General features: G+C 41.5%; 1 protein-coding gene across 1 annotated transcript in view; it reads right to left on the reverse strand.

Moving 5' to 3' along the window:
- LOC126271845 (proton-coupled folate transporter-like) overlaps positions 1–25,794 on the reverse strand; it is a 156,327-nt gene extending 130,533 nt beyond the window's left edge. Inside the window, exon 1 of the mRNA XM_049974184.1 lies at positions 25,490–25,794. Coding sequence (XP_049830141.1) covers positions 25,490–25,580 — 91 coding nt within the window. The 5' untranslated portion in view covers positions 25,581–25,794. The remainder of the gene's footprint in view (positions 1–25,489) is intronic.
- Positions 25,795–27,074: the final 1,280 nt, after the last annotated feature.

Below are 27,074 nucleotides of genomic sequence, written 5' to 3' on the forward strand. Positions count from 1 at the left end.
CAGGATCTTTCTCCGGCCACAGAGATGTCGGAGATTTGCTGTTTTACCGGATTCCTGATTTTCACGGTGCACTCGTGAAATGGCCGTACGGGAAAATTCCCACTTCATCGCTGCCTCGGAGATGATGTGCCCATCGCTCCTGCGCCGACTATAGCACCACGTACAAGCTCACTTAAATCTTGATAACATGGCATTATAGCAGCAGTAACCGATCTAACAACTGCTCCAGAAGCTTGTCTTATATAGGCGTTGCCGACCGCAGCATCATATTCTGCCTCTTTGGGTATTTCTGTATTTGAATATGCATGCTTAAAGCAGTTTCTTTGGATCTTCAGTATAGATCCAAAATACTACAAGGAAGTTTACTAGGAGCTGGGAACTAACGAAATCTAAATAAGTACAATGAACCTTAACACACAGGCTACTTGTGGAAAAAATATTTACGTGCTTCAGTTGTGAACATTTGTAAAGTGCATTTTACATATTTTTAAGTTCTCCCTCTCATAGAAACTACGTACAATATGTTTTCTTCAACTCACATCAAATGTGTAATATTCTGTGCTTTTAATGTTGCACAACTATTTACCTATTTACTACTGAAATACCTAAACTCGTATGTTGTCATGCCACAGTAACAAACATCTCGAGGTACTTACTCCTGTGTTCCTCACAGATTTTCTAACTCAATTAGATGTGTTTTCGGAATTAACGTACTTCATTAAAAGTTCCTGTAAATGAGTCTGTTTGAGCAATGCATTTTGGTTACCAGCTGACAATACAAACTGTATTGTTACTGCTTCTATATTAAATTATTTCTGACTTCATTTTGGCTCTACTTTTATATTTAATTTACCATATTTTTGGATATGAATAATTCTGGCACTGTCACAACTGAAGCATGTAGCAATTTTTACACAAGTAACCATTCATGATAATTTAAGGTTCATTGTACCTGTTGGAGATTTTTTACCATTCTCTGCTCCTAGTAAGTTTGCTTGTAGTATCTGTTGTTCATAACATATAGTGAAGAAGAAGAATGGGTAGCTTTGAGGGATGAAGTAGTAAAGGCAGCAGAGGATCAAGTAGGTAAAAAGACGAGGGCTAGTAGAAATCCTTGGGTAACAGAAGAAATATTGAATTTAATTGATGAAAGGAGAAAATATAAAAATGCAGTAAATGAAGCAGGCAAAAAGGAATACAGACGTCTAAAAAAGGAGATCGACAGGAAGTGCAAAATGGCTAAGCAGGGATGGCTAGAGGACAAATGTAAGGATGTAGAGGCTTATCTCACTAGGGGTAAGATAGATACTGCCTACAGGAAAATTAAAGTGACCTTTGGAGACAAGAGAACCACTTGTATGAACATCAAGAGCTCAGATGGAAGCCTAGTTCTGAGCAAAGAAGGGAAAGCAAAAAGGTGGAAGGAGTATATAGAGGGTCTATACAAGGACGATGTACTTGAGGACAATATTACGGAAATGGAAGAGGATGTAGATGAAGACGAAATGGGAGATACGATACTGCGTGTAGAGTGTGACAGAGCACTGAAAGACCTGAGTCGAAACAAGGCCCCCGGAGTAGACAACATTCCATTGAAACTACTGACGGCCTTGGGAGAGCCAGTCCTGGCAAAACTCTACCATCTGGTGAGAAAGATGTATGAGACAGGCGAAATACCCTCAGACTTCAAGAAGAATATAATAATTCCAATCCCAAAGCAAGCAGGTGTTGACAGATGTAAAAATTACCGAACTATCAGTTTAATAAGTCACAGCTGCAAAATACTACGCGAATTCTTTACAGACGAATGGAAAAACAAGTAGAAGCCGACCTCGTGGAAGATCAGTTTGGATTCTGTAGAACTGTTGGAACACGTGAGGCAATACTGACCCTACGACTTACCTTAGTAGCTAGATTAAGGAAGGGCAAACCTACGTTTCTAGCATTTGTAGACTTAGAGAAAGCTTTTGACAATGTTGACTGGAATACTCTCTTTCAAATTCTGAAGGTGGCAGGGGAAAAATATAGGGAGCGAAAGGCTATTTACAATTTGTACAGAAACCAGATGGCAGTTATATGAGTCGAGGGACATGAAAGGGAAGCAGTGGTTGGGAAGGGAGTGAGACAGGGTTGTAGTCTCTCCCCGATGTTATTCAATCTGTATATTGAGCAAGCAGTAAAGGAAACAAATGAAAAATTCGGAGTAGGTATTAAAATCCATGGAGAAGAAAAAAAACTTTGAGGTTCGCCGATGACATCGTAATTCTGTCAGAGACAGCAGAGGACTTGGAAGAGCAGTTGAACGGAATGGATAGTGTATTGAAAGGAGGATATAAGATGAACATCAACAAAAGCAAAACGAGGATAATGGAATGTAGTCAAATTAAGTCTGGTGATGCTGAGGGAATTAGATTAGGAAATGAGATACTTAAAGTAGTAAAGGAGTTTTGTTATTTGGGGAGCAAAATAACTGATGATAGTCGAAGTAGAGAGGATGTAAAATGTAGCCTGGCAATGGCAAGGAAAGAGTTTCTGAAGAAGAGAAATTTGTTAACATCGAGTATTGATTTAAGTGTCGGGAAGTCATTTCTGAAAGTACACTCCTGGAAATGGAAAAAAGAACACATTGACACCGGTGTGTCAGACCCACCATACTTGCTCCGGACACTGCGAGAGGGCTGTACAAGCAATGATCACACGCACGGCACAGCGGACACACCAGGAACCGCGGTGTTGGCCGTCGAATGGCGCTAGCTGCGCAGCATTTGTGCACCGCCGCCGTCAGTGTCAGCCAGTTTGCCGTGGCATACGGAGCTCCATCGCAGTCTTTAACACTGGTAGCATGCCGCGACAGCGTGGACGTGAACCGTATGTGCAGTTGACGACTTTGACAGAGGGCGTATAGTGGGCATTACGGGAGGCCGGGTGGACGTACCGCCGAATTGCTCAACACGTGCGGCGTGAGGTCTCCACAGTACATCGATGTAGTCGCCAGTGGTCGGCGGAAGGTGCACGTGCCCATCGACCTGGGACCGGACCGCAGCGACGCACGGATGCACACCAAGACCGTAGGATCCTACGCAGTGCCGTAGGGGACCGCACCGCCAGTTCCCAGCAAATTAGGGACACTGTTGCTCCTGGGGTATCGGCGAGGACCATTCGCAGCCGTCTCCATGAAGCTGGGCTACGGACCCGCACACCGTTAGGCCGTCTTCCGCTCACGCCCCAACATCGTGCAGCCCGCCTCCAGTGGTGTCGCGACAGGCGTGAATGGAGGGACGAATGGAGACGTGTCGTCTTCAGCGATGAGAGTCGCTTCTGCCTTGGTGCCAATGATGGTCGTATTCGTGTTTGGCGCCGTGCAGGTGAGCGCCACAATCAGGACTGCATACGACCGAGGCACACAGGGCCAACACCCGGCATCATGGTGTGGGGAGCGATCTCCTACACTGGCCGTACACCTCTGGTGATCGTCGAGGGGACACTGAATAGTGCACGGTACATCCAAACCGTCATCGAACCCATCGTTCTACCATTCCTAGACCGGCAAGGGAACTTGCTGTTCCAACAGGACAATGCACGTCCGCATGTACCCCGTGCCACCCAACGTGCTCTAGAGGATGTAAGTCAACTACCCTGGCCAGCAAGATCTCCGGATCTGTCCCCCATTAAGCATGTTTGGGACTGGATGAAGCGTCGTCTCACGCGGTCTGCTTGTCCAGCACGAACGCTGGTCCAACTGAGGCGCCAGGTGGAAATGGCATGGCAAGCCGTTCCACAGGACTACATCCAGCATCTCTACGATCGTCTCCATGGGAGAATAGCAGCCTGCATTGCTGCGAAAGGTGGATATACACTGTACTAGTGCCGACATTGTGCATGCTCTGTTGCCTGTGTCTATGTGCCTGTGGTTCTGTCAGTGTGATCATGTGATGTATCTGACCCCAGGAATGTGTCAATAAAGTTTCCCCTTCCTGGGACAATGAATTCACGGTGTTCTTATTTCAATTTCCAGGAGTGTATTTGTATGGAGTGTATCCATGTTTGGAAGTGAAACATGGACGATAAATAGTTTGGACAAGAAGAGAATAGAAGCTTTGGAAATGTGGTGCTACAGAAGAATGTTGAAGATTAGATGGGTAGATCACATAACTAATGAGGAAGTATTGAATTGGATTGGGGAGAAGAGAAGTTTGTGGCACAACTTGACCAGAAGAAGTGATCGGTTGGTAGAACATGTTCTGAGCGTCAAGGGATCACCAATTTAGTATTGGAGGGCAGCGTAGAGGGTAAAAATCGTTGAGGAAGACCAAGAGATGACTACACTAAGCAGATTCAGAAGGATGTGTGTTGCAGTTGGTTCTGGGAGATGAAGAAGCTTGCCCAGGATAGAGTAGCATGGAGAGCTGCATGAAACCAGTCTCTGGACTGAAGACCACAACAACAACATACTTTGATGTATTTAGGCTTTGTTGAAACAAAGGTTTTTCATTAGGTGATATCACCTACTAAGGAGACATTACCCTATGTTACATAATTTGTAATGCATTATTACATTTCTATAAATGTATTGTGGATAATACGTATTTTCCTATTCTTGTCTCATATTTCATATGGATGCTGCATTATGACTGCAGTCCCATGTTCTTCCTCCACCTCCCCTTTGTTTACCCCTCCTACCTATCCCACATGTGTGTCGCACTCCTCTTTTTCTTAACCCTCCTCATTTCTCTATCTTCTTTTTTCCTTTATCTCCATACACTTTTTTTTAGATATGTCTGCCATGTCTCCTTACACTTCACTATACATGCCTGCCAGTTTGTCATATGCCCCCTCCCACATTTCTCTCATCTCACTCCCCCTGCCATCATTACTATACTAAATAAATTCGGTGGATTACTCTCTTTCCTTCCTTTCTTCAACTCCTTGTTTATCATTGCTTCTGTTGTAGTTTCTTGTCTCCTCACTCCCAAACCTTTTCCTTCTTTAAGTCTACATCTGTCATAGTTTCTTGCCCCCATCCTCAAGCCTTCTCCCACTTTCTCAACTCATTCTAATCTGCCCAGTTTCAACGCTCAATCAAATATCCGCCCATGTATGTTTCGCTGCTTCTCCTCCTCCTAAGGCCCCTGCTACCCAACTCTAAAAACCTCGCCCCACAGATACCTAGTTCCAACATTACAATTCTTTCTTATCCATTTAACTAACTGTCATCTACAGTTAGGCCCCCCTCCCTTTTCATCCTCCTCTCCCCTCTCACCCTTCCAGTCACACTTTTCACCTTGTTCTTTTTCTTAGTCTTGTACGACTCTTGCATAATAATGTCTTCTCCCATTCTTCTCCTCCACTCCTGTTTTTTCACTCTTATTGTTATATACAGGACGATTCAAAAAGAATACCACAACTTTAGGAATTTAAAACTCTGCAACGATAAAAGGCAGAGCTAAGCACTATTTGTCGGCGAATTAAGGGAGCTATAAAGTTTCATTTAGTTGTACATTTGTTCGTTTGAGGCGCTGTTGACTCGGCGTCAGCGTCAGTTGATGCTAAGATGGCGACCGCTCAACAGAAAGCTTTTTGTGTTCTTGAGTACGGCAGAAGTGAATCGACGATAGTTGTTCAGCGTGCATTTCGAACGAAGTATGGTGTTAAACCTCCTGATAGATGGTGTATTAAACGTTGGTATAAACAGTTTACAGAGAATGGGTGTTTGTGCAAAGGGAAAAGTTCTGGACGGCCGAGAACGAGTGATGAAAATGTAGCACGCATCCAGCAAGCATTTGTTCGCAGCCCAGGAAAATCGACTCGCAGAGCTAGCAGAGAGCTGCAAATTCCACAATCAACTGTATGGAGAGTCCTACGAAAAAGGTTAGTTATGAAACCTTATCGTCTGAAATTGGTTCAAGCACTGTCTGTAGCTGATAAGATTAAAAGAATCGATTTCTGTGATTTTATCCTTGCTCAAATGGAAACAGATGAATCTTTCGATTCAAAGATTGTGTTTAGTGATGAAGCAACTTTCCACACTAACAGGAAAGTCAACCGTCACAATGTCTGTATATGGGGCACTGAGAATCCGCGGGAAACTACTCAGTATGAACATGACTCGCCTAAGGTGAACGTTTTCTGTGCCATTTCAGCCAATAAAGTTTTTGGTTCCTTTTTCTTCGAAGGTGCTACTGTAACTGGACTACAGTATCTGGAGATGTTAGATAATTGGCTGTTCCCTCAACTCGAACAAGAAGCACAACAATTCATATTTCAGCAGGATGGAGCGCCACCACATTGACACTTATCTGTCCGTAACTACCTGAACGTCAACTACCCGAGGCGATGGATCGGCCGCCAGGCAGCCTGTGACAGAGCACTTCATCACTGGCCTCCAAGAAGCCCTGATCTTACCCCCTGCGATTTTTTCTTATGGGGGTATGTTAAGGATATGGTGTTTCGGCCACCTCTCCCAGCCACCATTGATGATTTTAAACGAGAAATAACAGCAGCTATCCAAACTGTTATGCCTGATATGCTACAGAGAGTGTGGAACGAGTTGGATTATCGGGTTGATATTGCTTGAGTGTCTGGAGGGGGCCATATTGAACATCTCTGAACTTGTTTTTGAGTGAAAAAAATCTTTTTAAATACTCTTTGTAATGATGTATAACAGAAGGTTATATTATGTTTCTTTCAGTAAATACACATTTTTAAATTTGTGGTATTCTTTTTGAATCACCCTGTATATGTATACCGGGTGATCAAAAAGTCAGTATAAATTTGAAAACTTAATAAACCACAGAATAATGTAGATAGGTAAAAATTGACACACATGCTTGGAGTGACATGGGGTTTTATTAGAACAAAAAAAAAAAACCACCCCATATTGCTAGACGCGTGAAAGATCTCTTGCGCGCGTCGTTTGGTTATGATCGTGTGCTCAGCCGTCGCTTTCCTCATGCTTGGCCTCCTAGGTCTCCAGACCTCAGTCTGTGCGATTATTGGCTTTGGGGTTAACTGAAGTCGCAAGTGTATCGTGATCGACCGACATCCCTAGGGATGCTGAAAGACAACATCCGACGACAATGCCTCACAATAACTCCAGACATGCTTTACAGTGCTGTTAACAACATTATTCCTCGACTACAGGTATTGTTGAGGAATGGTGGTGGACATATTGAGCATTTCCTGTAAAGAACATCATCTTTGCCTTGTCTTACTTTGTTATGCTAATTATTGCTATTCTGATCAGATGAAGCGCCACCTGTCGGAAATTTTTTGGACTTTTCTATTTTTTTGATTCTAATAAAACCCCATGTCATTCCAAGTATGTGTGTCAATTTATACCTCTCTATCTACATTATTCCGTGATTTATTCAGTTTTCAAATTTATACTCCCTTTTTGATCACCCGGTATATATAACAATTTTATGACAATTATATATTGTTATATTTTTATATTATTATTGGCGCTTAATCTATCGTTATGTGTGATTCGTTGGATTTTGAATTTTCTTTCGTCTGTTCCTTAGAGACTTTGCTTTCTTCATGCTATATAACGTATTTCACTTCATACTACTAACGAACTCATGTTCACATGTAAATGCAAAGATGATGATTCACAATGTCGCCTCCAAAGGTTATCACATACTGTGCGATAACACCTAACGCTGGTAAGCTTATATCTGTGATACTTCTACGTTTTAATGTATAACGTCTGCTACACATTCTTTGACATCAATTTCATTGTTATGTATTAAGGCATGTGCTAGTCTTGTGTTTACATGGTTTGGGCTGATTTTCCATGATACGATGTGCTTGTACGATAATGTGTTGTATTCGAACAAGAACGCTAAGAAAATGTGTCGAACTGTGTATATGTCGTCCTGCACAGTACACAGTGAAAAAATGTTAATGGGCTAACAAGTAAATACATCTCTCGTAATTGTATATCACCTTAAATCATTTTTTTTGCTTTATGGCCTATTATTTGCATGTTTTGCTTTTAGCATTGTGCTCGATAATGGGGTGAAATAATGTGTCTCCTGCACAATACACAGTAAAATACGTTAATGTTTCAAATGTAAGTGCATACCTCGTAATTTAATATCAGTTTAGACCAATTATTTTTTTTAATTTTTGAAATTTATCAATTATTTACTTTATGTTTTGCAGTTTGCATATTAATGTGTTTAGTATTGCACTTCATAATGACGTGAAAGCCGAAACGTAGATTCTACACAGGACATACACAACCAAATGTTGGTTAGCCCTTAAAAAATTTTCAACAGTATTAGCATCAATGAAGTATTATGAAAGGTGTAATTTCCGCGTCTGTCATGTCGTCGAGGTAACAATCAGGCGACTCATGTCTTTTACGGAACCAACAAACGTGAGCTTGATCATAATACAGTGATCACTCTAATTAAAGGAAACTTATGTGTAGCTAATCATTTCGAGTGGCAACACTTTTGCTCCCATATCGTTTCGAAAGTTCAACATCCAGTGTGCAGCGAAATGATTACGCGTACAGTCGTAAAAATCATTAGTAGAATCATCAGAATAAATCAAAGTTAATCGGAAATTTACCGAGTATCAAAACTATGTGAACAGTGATTTTTGTGTGACTGCGTGCTAGCAATCAAAAGCCGGAACTGTGCAGCTACTTACATTATTCTGCAAGTAGGCCACATGCCAGAAGTACTAATGGCAAATTATATCTCTCGTGTAATGAAACCAGTTGTGAACGGTATTGCCCACATTATTGTGTTTTACTGTAGAATATACACTGAATGACAAAAAATTGAAGCACTCAGAAGGGGAGGATTAGGCGAAATTAAACTTAACAGGTTGTGAGGGTAAGTGATGTTATTTCAGTGATCACAAACTAAAGTCAAATTTAGACCACAAAGAACTTGGCAGTATGAGAGCACATATTCGTAGGACGCTGTACCCCTTCTGGCATGGACGCATGCAGTGATTCGTTTGGGACGTTGTATCCTCGCCTCAGGTCAGCTGGCCCATAACTATTGTAACTCGTCGTTGACATCGTGGATACTGACACTGGGACAGAGTTTACGTCCTAGTTGGTCCCATTCATGTTCTATTGAGGACGGATTTGGAGACCTTTTTGTCCACAGGGGTACCTCTGTACTCCAGGATTTAGAGCATATGTCATGAGGGGACGAACATTTTCCTGTTGGAAAATAGCAGAAGGATACTGTCGCACAAGAGGTACATTTTTCCCAATCACGGTATCGCGCCAAATGCAGTCGTCTGTGTTGTGGTGTTAATGGCAGGCTGCACATGGGAATGTAATTCCTTATCTGGCTGCTGCTAGTCTCCCATCATTGGTGCGGTATGATCAGATTGCTGCAGGAAGTCCATTAATTGCTCTCAGAAAGCAGGCGCAGATTTGAAGGGGTTACGATGTGCTTGGTGGACGGTACGGCGATCCTCTCTTACGGTGGTCAGGCGTAGTCTAATCGTACCCTGGCGAGGAGTATGGATGGCCTGAGGTTCCCATGTAGTCCAACATCGGGCCACTGTCACATCCAATTACCCCTCAAATCTGGATGTTATATGAGTCGACAAGTCGGCCAAACGGGGACCCACAATGAGCCCTCTTTCAAATACGGTCAGGTGCTTATAACACTGTCTTGCACGAGTATGCGGCACCTAGAGTCCTTTGCAGTGATTATTCAACATCTGTCGCTTTTCACGCCCCTTATATACCCTACCAGGCCTGGTAACAACATTACACCAGAACTACACTAATGAACTCTAGCGGCCTTTCTATTTATCAAAGAGAATTGCAACTCTAATAATTTACATACATGTCTACAGTGTGCAAGTGTGTGAAGATAAGTTGATATTCGAGTATGTCTTCTGAGTGCTTCACAGTTTTCGTGATCTAGATCTCTACCAAAGAATTGTGGGCCCCATTGTATGCATGTTTCCTCATCTAGCTCCTAATTAATAAACAATTTCTGAATCAAACTGTAATTGGTGATTGGAGCAACAAGAAAATAAGCACAGAGATGAAACAGGTCGTAAAATATTCCAGACCACGTACCTGATATTGTGTAACATTTCATTGTGTCGCAATAGTATGTGAGCTTGTAAGTTTATTTAACTCCTTGAGCCACTTACAAGTGGAAGTATGCAAAATATATTACTTGGCTACTTCGTTTGTTTCCAAGACTAGCAATTATACGAAAATTAGAAGTAGCTGAACTTCCTTGTTTCACCAGTGCTGTAAAATGCTTGCTCCAGTTCAAATTTTAATCAGGAAGTACACCAAAAATATGGAGAATTCTGCTTTGTTAAATGAGTCCTGTTCATGTACTACATCAGTTGTTGGTATGACTATGTTTGTCATAGAGAACTGAGTATAGTATGTTTTCTCAAAATTAAAGGAGACTCCATTTGCAGAGAATGATTCAATAATTCTTTCAGAAAAACATTATTAGCAATTTCTTTTGTTGATTTGTTTCTAGTGAGATTTATCACAGCAATAATATCATCCAAAAAAAGTATCAGATCTGCTTGGTGAGTGTTAAGCCAAGGAAGGTAATTCACATGTACGACGAATAGGAGTGGACTCAAAATTAAACCTTGTCATTTCTTCCCAGCCAATAAAGTTTACTCTGCTACCAACATTATTTAAATTATTCAATGCAACTTTTGCGTTCTGTTTGATAAGCATAATTCTCATCTTTTGTTTGTGAAACCTTCAATTCCAGAAAACTTATCTAAGAGAGTAGCATGATCAATTCATTCAAATGATTTGGAAAGATAACAAAAATACCAACTGCTTATGTTTAATTATTTAAGGCTTGTACTGTTTGGTGGTATATAAATAGCGTTAACAGTCGAGTAAATCTTCTGATTCAAAACTGTGATGTGTTAAATAGATTGTTTCCACTTGACCATGGGACTGCTCTAGTATACATTACCTTTTGGAATATTTTTGAAAAAGGCATCACTGAGAAAACTGAACGATAATTATCTAACTATTCTTGTTACCTTTCTTATAAAGAGAGTTCACAATGGCATATTATAATCTGGATAGAAAGATTCCCTGTGCTATTAATATATTACATATATTACTAATGACATTACTTATTAAATCAGAACACGTTTTCAAATTATGTTTGAAATTCCATCAAAATCATGTAGGCTTTTGTATTTTACAACTTTTGTAATTCTGTTAATTTCAGTGAAAGATGTAGGTGCTGCTTCTGGCTGCTTAAGGTTTTGTGGACTGACATTGTTGATATACTCTCTTGTTTCTTCAACAGAATAAATGAATCATATTTTTGTTACTACATTTAGTAGGGAACTTTTCAAATACTCACAACAAAATTGTCATTCAGCTTAATGGTGATAGTATTTCATGCACTGACTAATTGTTCTGACTCGTGTTTCACAATATCCCGTATAGCTTTAATCGTATCTCCATTATTAATTTCTGTAATGCTGCCTAGAGAAGTGGTGCGGGTCTCCCGCATCGTTCCCCTACGCTCTGTAAAGATGCATGGGACTTCATTTCCATTTCCATGTGCATATTTCAGGACATTTTCAAGACTTGTCGTAAAATGTTACGGTACTTTTTGCAGAATGCAAGTAACGTCAGATCTTGACTTTTTCTCGTCAATAATTTTTTTTCTTTTCCTCTTACATGATATTGAAATCCTCTCACTCATCCAAGGCTTACAGGTTTAATAATGGCATTTGTGGTTACTTTTTTGGGAATATTTCATCTGCTGGCACAAATGAACTGTGTACATCTCTTTCTTTTGCTTCTATTTCGTAAATGGTGCATATGAAATATCGACGAGTGCAGCACATGTTAAGTTCGATATGAGTAAGAGTACCAGCAAAGCTTAAGACTCAAGTGCACTCTGAGAGAGATTTACGACGGGAAGTCCCTACTATGAAAAAGGTCGTATCTGCCAGGCGTAAGCTATGTTAAGCCTGTGAGGGCCTGTCAGAACAATGGGAACACTTATTTGTGTTTGAAGTGCTTTAAGCAACTCACAAATAGCAAAGCTCACTTGTTTCTTGAGAACTCTTAGTTACGTGATGCTAGGTGTTTCACTAAATGAAACAGATGGAACACACAGACTAGCTGAAAGTGATTTTCCCGATTTTAAAAGTCCGAATTATCTGTGGCGTGGCTGGGGTATAGTAGCTGAAACATCGGTGAAAGAACACTTACACAGAGTCAGAATAAAATGAAAGCAACTTTTCTCGCTTGTTTTATTCCCGACTGAAAAAAATCAAATAATGCTTTTTGATGACATGTATGATTATTTGAAATACCGTACAACGATTCAAAGCTTTCAATTTCAGGAGACGTTACTGAATTAAAACTACATTTTCTCTCATTTACGATTGTTATGAAAGTTCTGAAAAACCAAATTCCGCGTATGTATCCTACTCTGGCCAATACACCAGTCATTGTTTGCTTTCTCTTGGAGTATTTTCCATTCAGTTACCAGCAACTCCACTACCACTAAGTTGCAACGCGTAGTTTGCGCAGAACTTTTGGTTTGGCTACTTCATAACATGTTCCTGTGCGAAACGGAAGAGTAACTAGATTTTGGCTATGTTCAATGTTGCGTTTTTAGTATTGTACTTGTTCTTGTAGTCATAAGAACTAGGCCCTTAAGTACAGTAACCATCGAAAGTAGCTTTTGGCTGGGACCGCAGTTGTGGACAGTCCTTCCTGCTCAGGTTTGTCAATAAACAAAAACTTCGGCCGTTATTTCCGGCACTGCCAGAAACTCAGAAGTATCGGCGTAGGAACAGTCAGTGAAGTCCTCAGAGACAATCAATCACGTTAGGGTGTCGGCGGTTCGAGGCTGCTAGCTGTGTTAGGAATGTACTTGAGGGACTTTTCGGAAATGTGATTTAGCGACATGAGGGAGAGTTAGAACCACATTTACGGCTCCCTCGTTTCCTCCATCCCTGGGAAACTCTACGAAACATTGCACAATAAAGGATGGTGAATTTCGTGTTAAAAATAAAAGGGACACCTTTTATTTTAAATGTCATCATTTATGAGGTTAATTTCCGTTTTCGGAAACCACATTCTGTGCATTGAGGATTGGTGATCCTGATGTTAAGAGGAAAAAAGATCTAATTTATTCGCAGTTTCTCATTTTTAATTTTTTTATTTTTATCGTTGTTTCGTAATGATGGGTCAGTTAATCCCATAGAAAAGGACATTTTTTCCTGCAGTTTCTTTTACGTTAACGTTTCTTTACATCTTTCCAAAACAAGGAGACATTATCGATTAGTCGCTCATTTTTGGTTTATAATTACACATTTCGTCTGAATATGGCCAAGCTACTAACTGGAAAGTTTCTTGATCCAACCCTGATAGGGCAAGCTCATCAAATATCTGAAACAAGAATTTTATTTCTGGGGAAAAATCCATCAGCCATTCACCTTTAAGAAGTACTAGTACAAAAGCGTTATAATAATTGAGGGCTTTTAAGTGTAATGCCCTCCCACTTCAAACAGCATTAAAATCTTTAAAATAATGTTTATATATTACAAAGAGGAGTCTTGCGGTAGTAAGTTGCTATGGGACCAAACTGCTGATGTCATCGGTAAGTAATGTTTACATATTACAAAGAGGAGTCTTGATGGTGGTAAGTTCCTATGGGACCAAACTGCTGATGTCAATGGTCCCTAGGCTTACACACTACTTAATCTAACTTAAACTAACTTACGCTAGGGACAACACACACACACACACACACACACACACACACACACACACACACACGTACACACCTACCTACGTCCGAGGGAGTACTCGAACCTCCGACGCGCAGAACCGCGCGAACCATAGCAAAGCGAATAACACCACGCGGCTACCTCGCTCGAGAGGAGGAGTCTTGACGTTACAGTTATATGTTATATGTAAATTTCAGCTATGAGATGAATTTTCCTACATTTTAGCTGAAAAAACAAATTGGAAAATGAGATCTTCTGATTAATAATAATTGATTTGCTCTTGTCCTGAAATGGAATTGTGTCGGTTATGGAAAATAAGTACCTATTAACGAAATATCTTTCGCTCTTAGCGACAGACGAACCTGTAAATTTCTTTACATAATTCCCCCTCACTCCCCTCCCTCTTTTGGATATGTACCGATATGTTCCCTGACCATGTGCCATAAACACAAGAGTTTACTCGAACGAAAATAAGATGGCTAGACAAATTGTAATAGGTGAGGGAACTCCTGGAAAATAAACAAACAATATTACTAACGTAATAAAAGATTATGAAGCTTTCGACTTAACCAAAAGTTTCGTTTTAACGTTTTCAAATGGTCGCCGTAATTATTTTTACCGCAAAAGAGAAAGATAAATACTATAATGATTAAATCGCATCTTTTTCATTTTGGTAAAACGCTATGATAGTGTTCGTGCAAATGGCAAATTCATGGCTGGTTTTCCATTCCCATTTCCATAACACAGTATAGAAGAAGTCGACCCAATTCGCATATAAATGGTGCACACATCGATCAAAGTAGCACGATAATAGAGGTAACACTCGCATCCTGCATGAGTTGGATTTACGTCTGTGTCCAGCTATCAATATTTAGGTTTCCCGCGCTTTCCCGGAATGTTTTAGGACTTATGCCAGATGGTTCCTTTGAAAGGGCTACAGCAATTTTTCTCCCATCCTTATCTTACCGAACTTGTATCGAGCCTCTCTAGTGGGCTTGTTGTCGACGGGACGTTGAAACCTAATATTCATTTTAGTTTTTGTCATGGCGAATACGATTTGCATCTCTTCAAATAACTAAGTATTGAGCTGACAGAAAGGACACCTGTCCGCGGAGTAACACTAAAACTAATTTAAAAATCAACAATTTGCGGTAGCTTATGATTAGTGGGACGAAATATGAACGAAATAAGTTTCCATCGCAAATGTCTCCTTTTAACATGACGCCATGAAAAACATATGTAGATTCATGAAATATTGAAATGAGGCTTTGGCAAATGATAGCACACAAAGAGGAGAGTATTTTGCAATGTGGTTATTATGCAAAAATTCAGTATCTACCATGTTATTTCACTAACTTCAGGCATTTCTTAATGTCATTTTTAAGGGCCATCGATAGCTTGTTAAACGAGAAATCTGTGGTTTTGAACAGCATAAGCGAAAATATTCCAGGCTTACTTTTGTACTGAGGATGTACTTTTTCGTAAGCTATTGACAGTACTTTTTGTCTGGTTCTCACTTAATAAGCTTAATAAACCAAAGATTCAAAATTCCTTTCCACTGAGTCTACACAACATGTTAGTGAGATATCAATGTGTAAACTCCTCTGGTTTTTGGCAAAAGAAGCAAATTTTAACATTAAAATAAGAGAAATGTGGATTTAACTTAAAATTCATCGCTCATGACGCCACGACGCTTCCCGGAAAGTTACAAATGGTTAACAAACCTGTTGGAAATTAATCGCTGTTTTTGTTGCATTTTTAGTGGAATTCTTTTTAGATACTAACCAAGCAAAGGTGACAGGAGATATTTTTTGATGGTCACCATGCAAGTGTGGGCTTAGAGGGAGTCCACTGAACATTTACAAAAACTGTGAGTGTAGACCTCAGTTTAGAAAGGCACTACCCCTCCAGCTCTAGACATTTCCTGTACAGTGCAGGCCCACAACTCCCACCACTACTTTCTACCCACACGCGTCCTGCAGATTGCGCATTTACCTGCCACATTATTCTGCCCACACTCTACTGGGTGTATCACAAGCAATAGCAGAAACTGTCACAATACTGAAAGTAAAAACGTTCCAGAGAAAACGAGTCCACAAACTGTTTCCTAGATAGATGCGAATGTGTGACTGCAAGCCACCACTGACTTCAGTATGGAATATGTTCTAGTTATTATAAGTGAAGAATGGAAATGTCAAAGGTTCTAACTACCATTTTTTTTTTCAAAACGAGTTTTCAGTGCTGCTGTGGTTTTGGTACGCTGTTGCACGTCCATAGACTTGTTCCATGGACAAAACCGCGGAGAAAATGTTTCAAATACTCGTTACTAGATGGTGCAGGGTCTCTGTGGGAAACAGTTCCAGAGTTCCAAGTGCTATGCACCAAGGCTTGTGTGGTGAGCACAGTGCAATAAACTTTGGTTGTATCGATAAAATATGGAAGGAGATAATCTGGGTTTAAGAAATAGTAAAAAAGTAAAATACAATGTGATCTTACTGTCTCATACTCATCTATGTTAAATAGATATTAAAAATTCTTACTCATTGTACTCAAATAGGTAAGACCATGGGTGATATAAGCCATACCATACTTCATCTGAAATGTCAGCCAGGTTGATCAGTTGTGAAACGGAAAGAGATACTGACGAAGTTGCACATGCTTGTGCAACAACACTAACTTTGTAACATCTGATTCCAAGAAAGGAGTTCTGTAAGAAACAGAAATCAATACTGAAAGATTTTTTTTCTTGAACTTAATTTTGTTATTCTCTGGGAAAAAAATTTAAAAGATAGGAGAAATGGTTTCTGTTGACTACGTTTCTACTAGTTAAAACATTACTGCTGTGTTTCTGTACTTGTATTATCATAAATAACAGTAGTGTTTCAGTTTTAATGGCACTTGAAACAAAAATCTTCTTATTGACACTTAGACGCAACCATTTCCTTGGTGTGGCACCTAAAACATTCTTTATAAACCAGGAGACCTGTGCGAAACATTCGTATTTTTATACTTTTAAATAATGGAATAAGGGCAGTCGTTGGGATAAAGGTAGCCGTGGGAATGAAGAGGAAGCATGTTGGAAAATGAACCAAACGTCGTGAAATAATCATGAATTTATGATACATCCTTGTTTAAACGTTGCCATGCACATAAGTGTGAAGAAATTTTTTGCGGAGATTTACAACATTTCAGTATAAACGGCATCTGACATAAGAATGTAATCTCATGTATTTTTAATTTTCTTTAAGGGATATAAAAGTGTTAATTGATTTAGTTACCACTGAAAAGGTGACAAACAATTGTCCGAGAGTAAAGATGGGATATGGTAAATACAATGCAGCTCTGTGAAGCGTTTGTTCTTGCGACGTTTTTTTATAGTCTTTGCAAATAAAATTTTAATAGGCAACTGTCTTCTTCTCAATTGAATAGGGATGCTTGGGTCAGATGGTATTAAGCTTGTCTGTAGTATTACAACAGTTTTACCAATGTCGGTCAGCTGAAAATTAATCATAAACTCATTGAGTTTTGTTACAACCATGCAAACTCCATTCACTAAGTCCTGTTTAGCGTTCAGATTTCTTACTAACATGACAGCAATGTTTTCATTTAGTAGTCTATAAGTTCATTTGGCGGCAGTTACGATTGATCTAATGAATGTAAGAATTCTACAGGATGTTTGTAATTTAAGAAAGTGTTTTCGTTTAGAAAATCGAACGTGTACAATGGGCAGAGATAATAGAGTATCGCAATAGTCACGATTACTGTCTATGACAATGCTGTATACAAATTACGGAGTTAATAAGTACTTTAAAACAAATGAAATGGTATTTGTAATATGATAATATGGAAACAGAGTCTCATGTTCGTGATTAATAACTTGGCTTCATAAAATAAAGGTATGAAGCTGACCGCCCAAGACGTCCTTTTGCCTATGATAGTTAAAAGTCTCTTTTACGTTAAAGTTTTCACGAATAATAAGTTTTAGATGAAAATTGATGAGATATGTCAGAAGGCGGCTAGAATACCTTTCTGGCGATACCTTATTCATCCCTGTATGATCAGTACGTGTTAAGATAAAGAGATGTTGACTTGAGAAATCATATTGTAGCATATCAATCGTACTCAGTCAGAAAGAAAGCCAGAGTGGAAGTGAGTTGCAACAAAGCTAGCCGCAAGCAGGCAAAAGTGTTACGTTTTGCGAAGCAAAACACGGCCAACAGGCGTTGCGAGGCAGAGCCAGCTGGGCGCAGTATAGCAACAGGTGACGCTGCAATATGCTAGTGGAAGGACAGGAGCCTTTCCTTACTTGCTACCATGGATGTGTTTAGAGTATTTGTCTTAAACCCTAAAAGAACATAGTCTGAAGTGTATAAGTACTCAGCTATTCGTGTGCTAAAATACACTCCTGGAAATGGAAAAAAGAACACATTGACACCGGTGTGTCAGACCCACCATACTTGCTCCGGACACTACGAGAGGGTTGTACAAGCCATGATCACACGAACGGCACAGCGGACACACCAGGAACCGCGGTGTTGGCTGTCGAATGGCGCTAGCTGCGCAGCATTTGTGCACCGCCGCCGTCAGTGTCAGCCAGTTTGCCGTGGCATATGGAGCTCCATCGCAGTCTTTAACACTGGTAGCATGCCGCGACAGCGTGGACGTGAACCGTATGTGCAGTTGACGGACTTTGAGCGAGGGCGTATAGTGGGCATGCGGGAGGCCGGGTGGACGTACCGCCGAATTGCTCAACACGTGCGGCGTGAGGTCTCCACAGTACATCGATGTTGTCGCCAGTGGTCGGCGGAAGGTGCACGTGCCCGTCGACCTGGGACCGGACCGCAGCGACGCACGGATGCACGCCAAGACCGTAGGATCCTACGCAGTGCCGTAGGGGACCGCACCGCCACTTCCCAGCAAATTAGGGACACTGTTGCTCCTGGGGTATCGGCGAGGACCATTCGCAACCGTCTCCATGAAACTGGGCTACGGTCCCGCACACCGTTAGGCCGTCTTCCGCTCACGCCCCAACATCGTGCAGCCCGCCTCCAGTGGTGTCGCGACAGGCGTGAATGGAGGGACGAATGGAGACGTGTCGTCTTCAGCGATGAGAGTCGCTTCTGCCTTGGTGCCAATGATGGTCGTATGCGTGTTTGGTGCCGTGCAGGTGAGCGACACAATCAGGACTGCATACGACCGAGGCACACAGGGCCAACACCCGGCATCATGGTGTGGGGAGCGATCTCCTACACTGGCCGTACACCTCTGGTGATCGTCGAGGGGACACTGAATAGTGCACGGTACATCCAAACCGTCATCGAACCCATCGTTCTACCATTCCTAGACCGGCAAGGGAACTTGCTGTTCCAACAGGACAATGCACGTCCGCATGTATCCCGTGCCACCCAACGTGCTCTAGAAGGTGTAAGTCAACTACCCTGGCCAGCAAGATCTCCGGATCTGTCCCCCATTGAGCATGTTTGGGACTGGATGAAGCGTCGTCTCACGCGGTCTGCACGTCCAGCACGAACGCTGGTCCAACTGAGGCGCCAGGTGGAAATGGCATGGCAAGCCGTTCCACAGGACTACATCCAGCATCTCTACGATCGTCTCCATGGGAGAATAGCAGCCTGCATTGCTGCGAAAGGTGGATATACACTGTACTAGTGCCGACATTGTGCATTCTCTGTTGCCTGTGTCTATGTGCCTGTGGTTCTGTCAGTGTGATCATGTGATGTATCTGACCCCAGGAATGTGTCAATAAAGTTTCCCCTTCCTGGGACAATGAATTCACGGTGTTCTTATTTCAATTTCCAGGAGTGTATTCTCATCTCATTATCGCAGCCCACATCGTGAGCCTATGACATGCAGAGTGACATCCTGGAATGGAGTACAGAGTCCACTGTTCGACCACGAGATAGGGTAGCCTGCCCTGAATCGAGAGAGCTGCTTCTGAAGCAGAGAGCCACGCTCTTGCTGGAGGGAGGTCACGGCTGCCTACGCGGTATCGTCAGCTGTGCTGTCATCACAGTTGGACAGCAGCATCCGGAGACATCACTGGCAATGGCATTCCAGTAATATTACAGTCAGCCTTGCTCTTTGCGCTGTCAAAAATACTGGACGACTATTGTTTCGCATGAGAGGCAACTGGACGGGTCTTCCAAGATGTTTCTCATGTACTATGGCCAAGATTCAGAATACAGAAATGAATCTACTGTCATCCTGACGTCTCATTTCTCTCTCCCTAGGTGACAATCAAATGGTCTTATAACAATATATACGATTATTTTACTTTTTATTTGTCTCATTATTTGTTGCAGTGATTGAGATGGTATCAGACTATCTTCTCAGTTTCTTGCACAGAAATGAGTTGTGCACGAAAAGAGATAAGTGGTTTTTGATTCTTCTGCCAAATGTGATATATGGCACTCAGAACGATTGACATTTCCAGGGTCCAAATGTAGTTGAAATGTGAAGTTTTTGATGAAGCCCCATATAATTAGACTCAGATTTGCGTTCCAGGTTTGATGTAAGCGAAAGATTTGCACTGATAACATTTTCTGCCATTGCATGTTTCATCTATATTGATTTATTCATTTAATTTCAAAGCATTTAATTCATTTCATTACTTTTTTCTCTGTAAATCAGTTTACATAAGACACAAAGGGGCGAATGTGGATGCAGTAGGCGGAAGTTATTATTTCAGTCCGGGTTTTACACCAATGTTACTGATGGAGGAAAACTATTACTAAAAATGGTTCATGCAAGCGATTTGCAGAAATTTTGAACGATAAGTTTTTGAGTAGTCATGAATATTGCTAATAATTTAATAAGTCTGCGAGCAAACATATCTCGAAAAAATGTGTGGCACTAATAAATTAATTATTGATTTTAACAAAACGTTCGCTGTTACCTCTTTTCCTAACTTAGTTGTTCACGAAAACGTGTACCTGCATCTGTACATTTGCAAGGAAAGCCTAGTGCAGCTGCTCTATGGTGTGTTTTTGTGCCTCAGATAACTAAAACAAATATTATTCAGTGTATCTGAGTGTCCACGTGCCTCGACGCCTGACTTTGATCTGGCTGCTGAGCTTGCGGAGGACACTGTTATCCCAGTGTCAACAGTTGTGGCCACTTATCTGCTCTTGTCTACTTAAAAGAAACAGTTAAGTGATGGATCACTGCTAGTACTGTAATTTATACCGCGCACCAGTTGCAAATGGCTCTGATCACTATGCGACTTAACTTCTGAGGTCATCAGTCGCCTAGAACTTAGAACTACTTAAACCTAACTAATCTAAGGACATCACACACATCCATGCCCGAGGCAGGATTCGAACCTGCGACCGTAGCGGTCACGCGGTTCCAGACTGAAGCGCCTAGAACTGCACGGCGCACCAGTTGCAGAGCGGCATCTATGCACTATGTCTGCCTATGAGCGACGGAAAAGGAGGAAACTTGGCAACTTAATACAGGATGTTAGAATGCTGTCTGATGACTTAGAAATGGGAAATTACGGCGGAGAAGATGTTCACCAGCATAGAGATTTGTAAGAAAGTCTGAAGGCTGTACACTAAGGAGTCATGCGTACACGGAAGAGAGATAGTGGTGGAGAATGAAGTGATCTTATGGCATAATGGCCCGCCGACCCCTATCTGGGGTTGTTCGACCGTCTGGTGCAAGTCCTTTTATTTGACGCCATTTCGAAGACTTGCGTGTCGAAGAATTGATTATAACCGTCAGTGCAAGTCCACATAGAATCGCGTATAAAATTTATACTGCATAAATATATAAATTTATATTGCTTAAACATTTGTAAGACTTATTTCAGTTGTAGTTTTATTTAGAAGCTTAAATGGTCATAGTAACATCTCCATTTGTGATATGTACTTCGATACGAAACACGTTATAAATATCTTAGTTTTGACCTGTTTAACACGTTAAATCTGAAAGGTGCCGATCATTGAGGAAAGAATTAAATTATTACCCTAAAGTTATGCTGGGCTTCGAGTAATTTAGAAGCCGCAAGTAGAACATTTTTGTCAGTCCTTTTGCCATTTTCCTTATAGTTCAACATCGTGTTGACCTGTACTTCAGTTAAACGATTACGGAGGGGAAAATGCGTCGTGATTTTTGGAAACATACAGAGCACGTATCAAAATGAGTAGTGAAGGAATCCAAACAGACCATCTCGTTCTGCGAGTTCTGTTTTGAAAACGATAAATGTATTCCACTTGGTTCATAAAGCAGACAGCTTGCTACACTATAATACTGTATGTTACGTGGGGCAAATTTGAACACATTGTAAATATAGTGCGTGACATGTAAATGATTTGCGATTTCCAAGAGACTTTGAAAGGTTTGCGCAACTCTACCCTCGAGATATACTTATTAACCTTGTTTATTATTACAGCTACCAGAATCAATAAAAAAGACGTCAGTTTCAGTGTCTGACAGACCAGTAACTGATATTGTATATCCTCTTCTTGCCCTGTGCCACACTTTTATGTGGTAATGTATTTGTTTAGAATGTCACTTTTATTTGTAAAAGAAATGACGAGCTGCTGGCCGCTCACTCAAGCGATTTTCCGTGTCGATTGAGGTAACATTTATCAGGCTGCAACGCAGCACGCAGCAACGCAGCACTTGTATCAGCTGTGCAAGCTGCCGTATTTCTGTTACATTCTGATGGTTACGAGTATAAAAAGTACGTGTGGATTGCTAGATCAGCGGCTAATTTCGTCATAACTTTTTTCCCCAGAGTATCTGCGGATTTTCTTTCTCATCCTCAACGAGACTTCCCTTGCGGCATTACTTTCCCAAGGTACGTCAGAACGGGAGAGCAATTGCTGGGCAAGGCGAAAGAGGAATGTCTGGTAACTCCAGTGAGAGCACACGTAGTAGATCACTGTGGTACTAACGCCACACTTTGGATTCATCAACCGACTAATCGGCTAACTGATTTAAATTATTAGTAATGCCTTCGAAATATGAGCTAGTTTTACCGTCCGATGGAACTAAAGTTCGCGCTTGGTAATTCTCCACATGTACGACGGGTAATTTCCACGTATATGCCGTAGGGATGGCAGTTATCGCTGAAACAAACGGTTTTCGGATATACCATTTTTTTCGTCTCCGTCCAACCTGACATAAAACTGCTCTAAATAACCGGTTTGTGAAATAATCGATTTTCGGGTTTTATTACTACTGTTTCCAATAACAGACATAGACATGAAAAAATTCTAGTAAAGGTGAAGGAATAGGACATTTCGATCGATAAGTGGTTGAGGCAGTGGCAGAAATCAGTCTTACTGTCTCCAGAAAAGATAGCGAAGGTGAAGGAGACGGGCTCAGCAACGACGAGGGCGAAAGGACTCAAGTAAGTGACTTTACTGCATCGTCACTTTTGGATAGTATTGATTTTTCACCCTGCAGCAACCACAAAATTAAGGGTACAGTTATTAACCAAAGACTACTTCAAATCAATGAAATTATAGGTTTATGAATCAAATTTACCTTCTCTTCCAAGAAATATTGCGGTTGTTTCCTTCTTATATGATGTCGCAAGTTTGTCGTACGTCCTCCAGTTTTTAATCTTTTAAAGCAAATGGAGCATTTTACTTCATTTGCTGCCACACTTCATAAAAAACTTTCAAGCTAAGGATGGTGCCACTGTGCAATATAATCAATGTCCGAGGGCGACAGCGGCAAACTACCGTGAGACCAGGCGGGGACAAGTCTTACGTACTGCCGTCTAATAGGCAAAGCCACACGCAACAGGTGCATTAGTGTCTCAGCAGTATTGTACCAATTTTTATGCCACGTGTTTGTTGCTAAATTTCAACTGTTGGCGTTGTTATTAAGATAGCAATGATCATGTTTCCCATTTTCTATAATAACTCAGTATTTCAGAGCATTGGAAATTTTGCAAAAAAACCTTACTGTTTTTTTTTCAAAAATATTTTATTTAGAAACAAAAAATTGTAGCACTACTATTAGGGAGAACTGACATGATGGCCTTTTAACCGGTTATTAGCAAAAAATGAAAAAAACCTATTATAACCCAGACGAAACAAATACAGAAAGGTATTGGTTATTCAGAACTCAAATACCGGTATCGGTACTAACCGGTCGATTTTTCCCATCGCTTGTCTCAGTTCGTGTCGTGTCTCGTGGTGACAACGAACATTACCGATCCCGCTGCCACGAAGCATTGTGTCAATCGTGCGCTCCAATAATGTAACGAACCGATACAGAAGGAGGCTGTAAAGAACTCCGCATAATAGATATATAATGGCGACACGGAAAGAGTAATAAGCTCATAACAGAACGCGTGTTATAAACAAAAGTTTTTTAAAAATCAGGCGATGATAGTGTCATCTGTCGAAGCCGGCCATCAGAATAAATATTAACGAATGCGAATTTTGCTATAAAAATTTCCCAACTCCTTGATTGCTGATAAACAAAATGCGTACTTACTTTGTAAAAAAAATGGTATCTGCAGCTCGGTGGACAGAATAGTTGCGAGTATGATCAGGTAACTTGTCCAATGGCATTCTAATATTTATTTCCATGTTTTGAACCATCTATGAAATTTTTGGGGTCTCTACATTACTAGGAAAATACTGTATACTGCAATGGACATGCAGATTACTATAAATATCTGCCTGTGGTTTGTTGACCGTCACGTCGCTTCCAACTAGCAAACGAGAAGTCGCACACCAGAGCTTACGAAAATGAACTGTTACTCGTAATGAACTGGCTCCAAACAGTGATCTGATCAACTTGGTTTTGCTTACCGAAGGATTCAAAAAATTTTCAAATGTGTGTGAAATCTTATGGGACTTAACTGCTAAGGTCATGAGTCCCTAAGCTTACACACTACTTAATCTAAATTATCCTAAGAAGAAACACACACACCCATGCCCGAGGGAGGACTCGAACCTCCGCCGGAACCAGCAGCACAGTCCATGACTGCAGCGCGTCAGACCGCTCGGCTAATCACGTGCGGCCCGAAGGACTCCCTAAATCACTTTTGGTGTCAAGCAGTGTGGTTCTTTCTGCATGGACTGTGTGAAAATTTATTTAGAGAAACTGCAGAATATCGATATCGACGATAGGCAGTTTGCAGCCGGCTCTCCCCCGACTACAACATTTTATCCTCTCCCTTTCTCTCGTTATGCTTATGTGTTTATGTATCACTGATTCAGTGATACAAGGCAAATTATCCTATGTGTGTATACGTTTTTAGGACTAAGAACTCACCGTTTAGGATATTCCCCGTGTGTGTGTGTGTGTGGAGGGGGGGGGGGGGGGGCGGGGATTTTCTCTTTTGAAGATGTACTTGGCTGGTTCAAATGGCTCTGAGCACTATGGGACTTAACATCTGTGGTCATCAGTCCCCTAGAACTTAGAACTACTTAAACCTAACTAACCTAAGGACATTACACAACACCCAGGTATCACGAGGCAGAGAAAATCCCTGACCCCGCCGGGAATCGAATCCGGGAACTCGGGCGCGGGAAGCGACAACGGTACCGCACGATCACGAGCTGCGGACTGTAGATGTACTCTTACCCCCTCAAAACGTGGGTTGTTGTAATGGGTACCGTACAGGTGGCTTTAACAGTCTCTGCTTTTATTAGGAACATTTCTCCCGACTAACATACATATTTTACTGCGCACTGAAGCAAGCAGTAAGTTTTCAGGGGTGTTGGTTGGTCTCCTGTCGCGCCGCGTGAGGTACCTGACTTTGCGGGTGGCTTGGTCTCGCTGTCCTCCTTCTCCTTCTCGCAGTCCTGCTTGAGAGGCACGGCCGCCGCTGCGTCTTCGGCCATGGTGGGGTCTCTGTGTGGACCTCTCTGCTGCTGAAGCTGCTGCTGCCGCTGGTTGGAGCCCGTGGCGCGCCACCGACTGCCGGCCTCGTGTTTGGGGCCTCGCCGTTGCTCTGCCTCTACTTAACGCAGCGCCCAGCTACGGTGCCGTGAACATCTCTGATATCTCCGCGCAAGTACTCGCATCGAGTATGGTCCTTACAGCGGAGGTATCTCCAGTGGCGTCCAGTGATAAGAGACGCTTATCGCGATGAACTCATTCTTCACTGATACGGTACTAATTTACTGCCAAATCACTCCGTTTACATCAGTGTTCGTAAACATTGCCATATGTACTACAGAGAACAACACACTGTATCGCTGAATGTCGGAAATAGAATGAATTGTGGTTGGTAGTGATATCAATCTACCCTCGATACGTTAGCGAAAGCCGGCCGAGGTGGCCTAGCGGTTCTAGGCGCTACAGTCTGTAATCGCTGACCGCTACGGTCGGAGGTTCGAATCCTGCCTCGGGCATGGATTTGTGTGATGTCCTTAGGTTAGATAGGTTTAAGTAGTTTTAAGTTCTAGGGGACTGATGACCTCAGAAGTTAAGTCCCATAGTGCTCAGAGCCATTTGAACCATTTTGTTAGCGAAAATACATGTTAAAAGTCGAAGATAGGCAATCAACGTCGCGCGGAAACGTACTAAATGCTTTCTCAGGAAATTTATTTTGGACAACTAGTTCAGGAGCCGACTTGAAGAGTAAATGATCGTGAAAACATCCTTGACCTCTAAGCGACAAATGGTTCAAATGGCTCTGAACACAATGGGACTTAACATATGAGGTCATCAGTCCCCTAGAACTTAGAACTACACACATCCATGCCCGAACCTGCGACGATAGCGTTCGCGCGGTTCCAGACTGAAGCGCCTAGAACCGCTCGGCCACAGCGTAAGCGACAAATAATCCTGACAAAATAAGGAGCATCATGACAGATGATTAGTGACCACAAGGTTGTTATAGCTAGAATGAATACCGTAACATCCACACCCACAAAAAATAAACGTGAAACACGTATATATGGAAAAAAAAACAGATAACAATTCTCTGAACACCTCTCTAAGAGACAGCCTCCACTCCTTCCAATCTGACTACGTAAGCGTAGACCAGATGTGGTTTAAATTCAAAGAAATAGTATCGATGGCAGATATATACCAAGAAAATTAATAAAAGATGGTACAGATCTCCCATGGCAGACAACATAGGTCAGAACACAATTGCTGAAGCAACGAAAAAAGCATGCCAAATTTAAAAGAATCCAAAATCTCTAAGATTCGCGAAGTTTTACAGAAGTTCGAAATCTAGCGCGAACTTCAATGCGAAAGGCTTTCAATAGTTTCCACAACGAAAATCTGTCTCGAAGTCTGGGAGAAAATCCAAACAGATTGTGATCGTATGTAATGAACACCAGTGGCAAGACTCAATCGAAACCCTCTCTGCGCCATAACAATGG

The sequence above is a fragment of the Schistocerca gregaria genome, chromosome 1 (genome assembly GCF_023897955.1).
Source record: "Schistocerca gregaria isolate iqSchGreg1 chromosome 1, iqSchGreg1.2, whole genome shotgun sequence".
Lineage (NCBI taxonomy): Eukaryota > Metazoa > Arthropoda > Insecta > Orthoptera > Acrididae > Schistocerca > Schistocerca gregaria.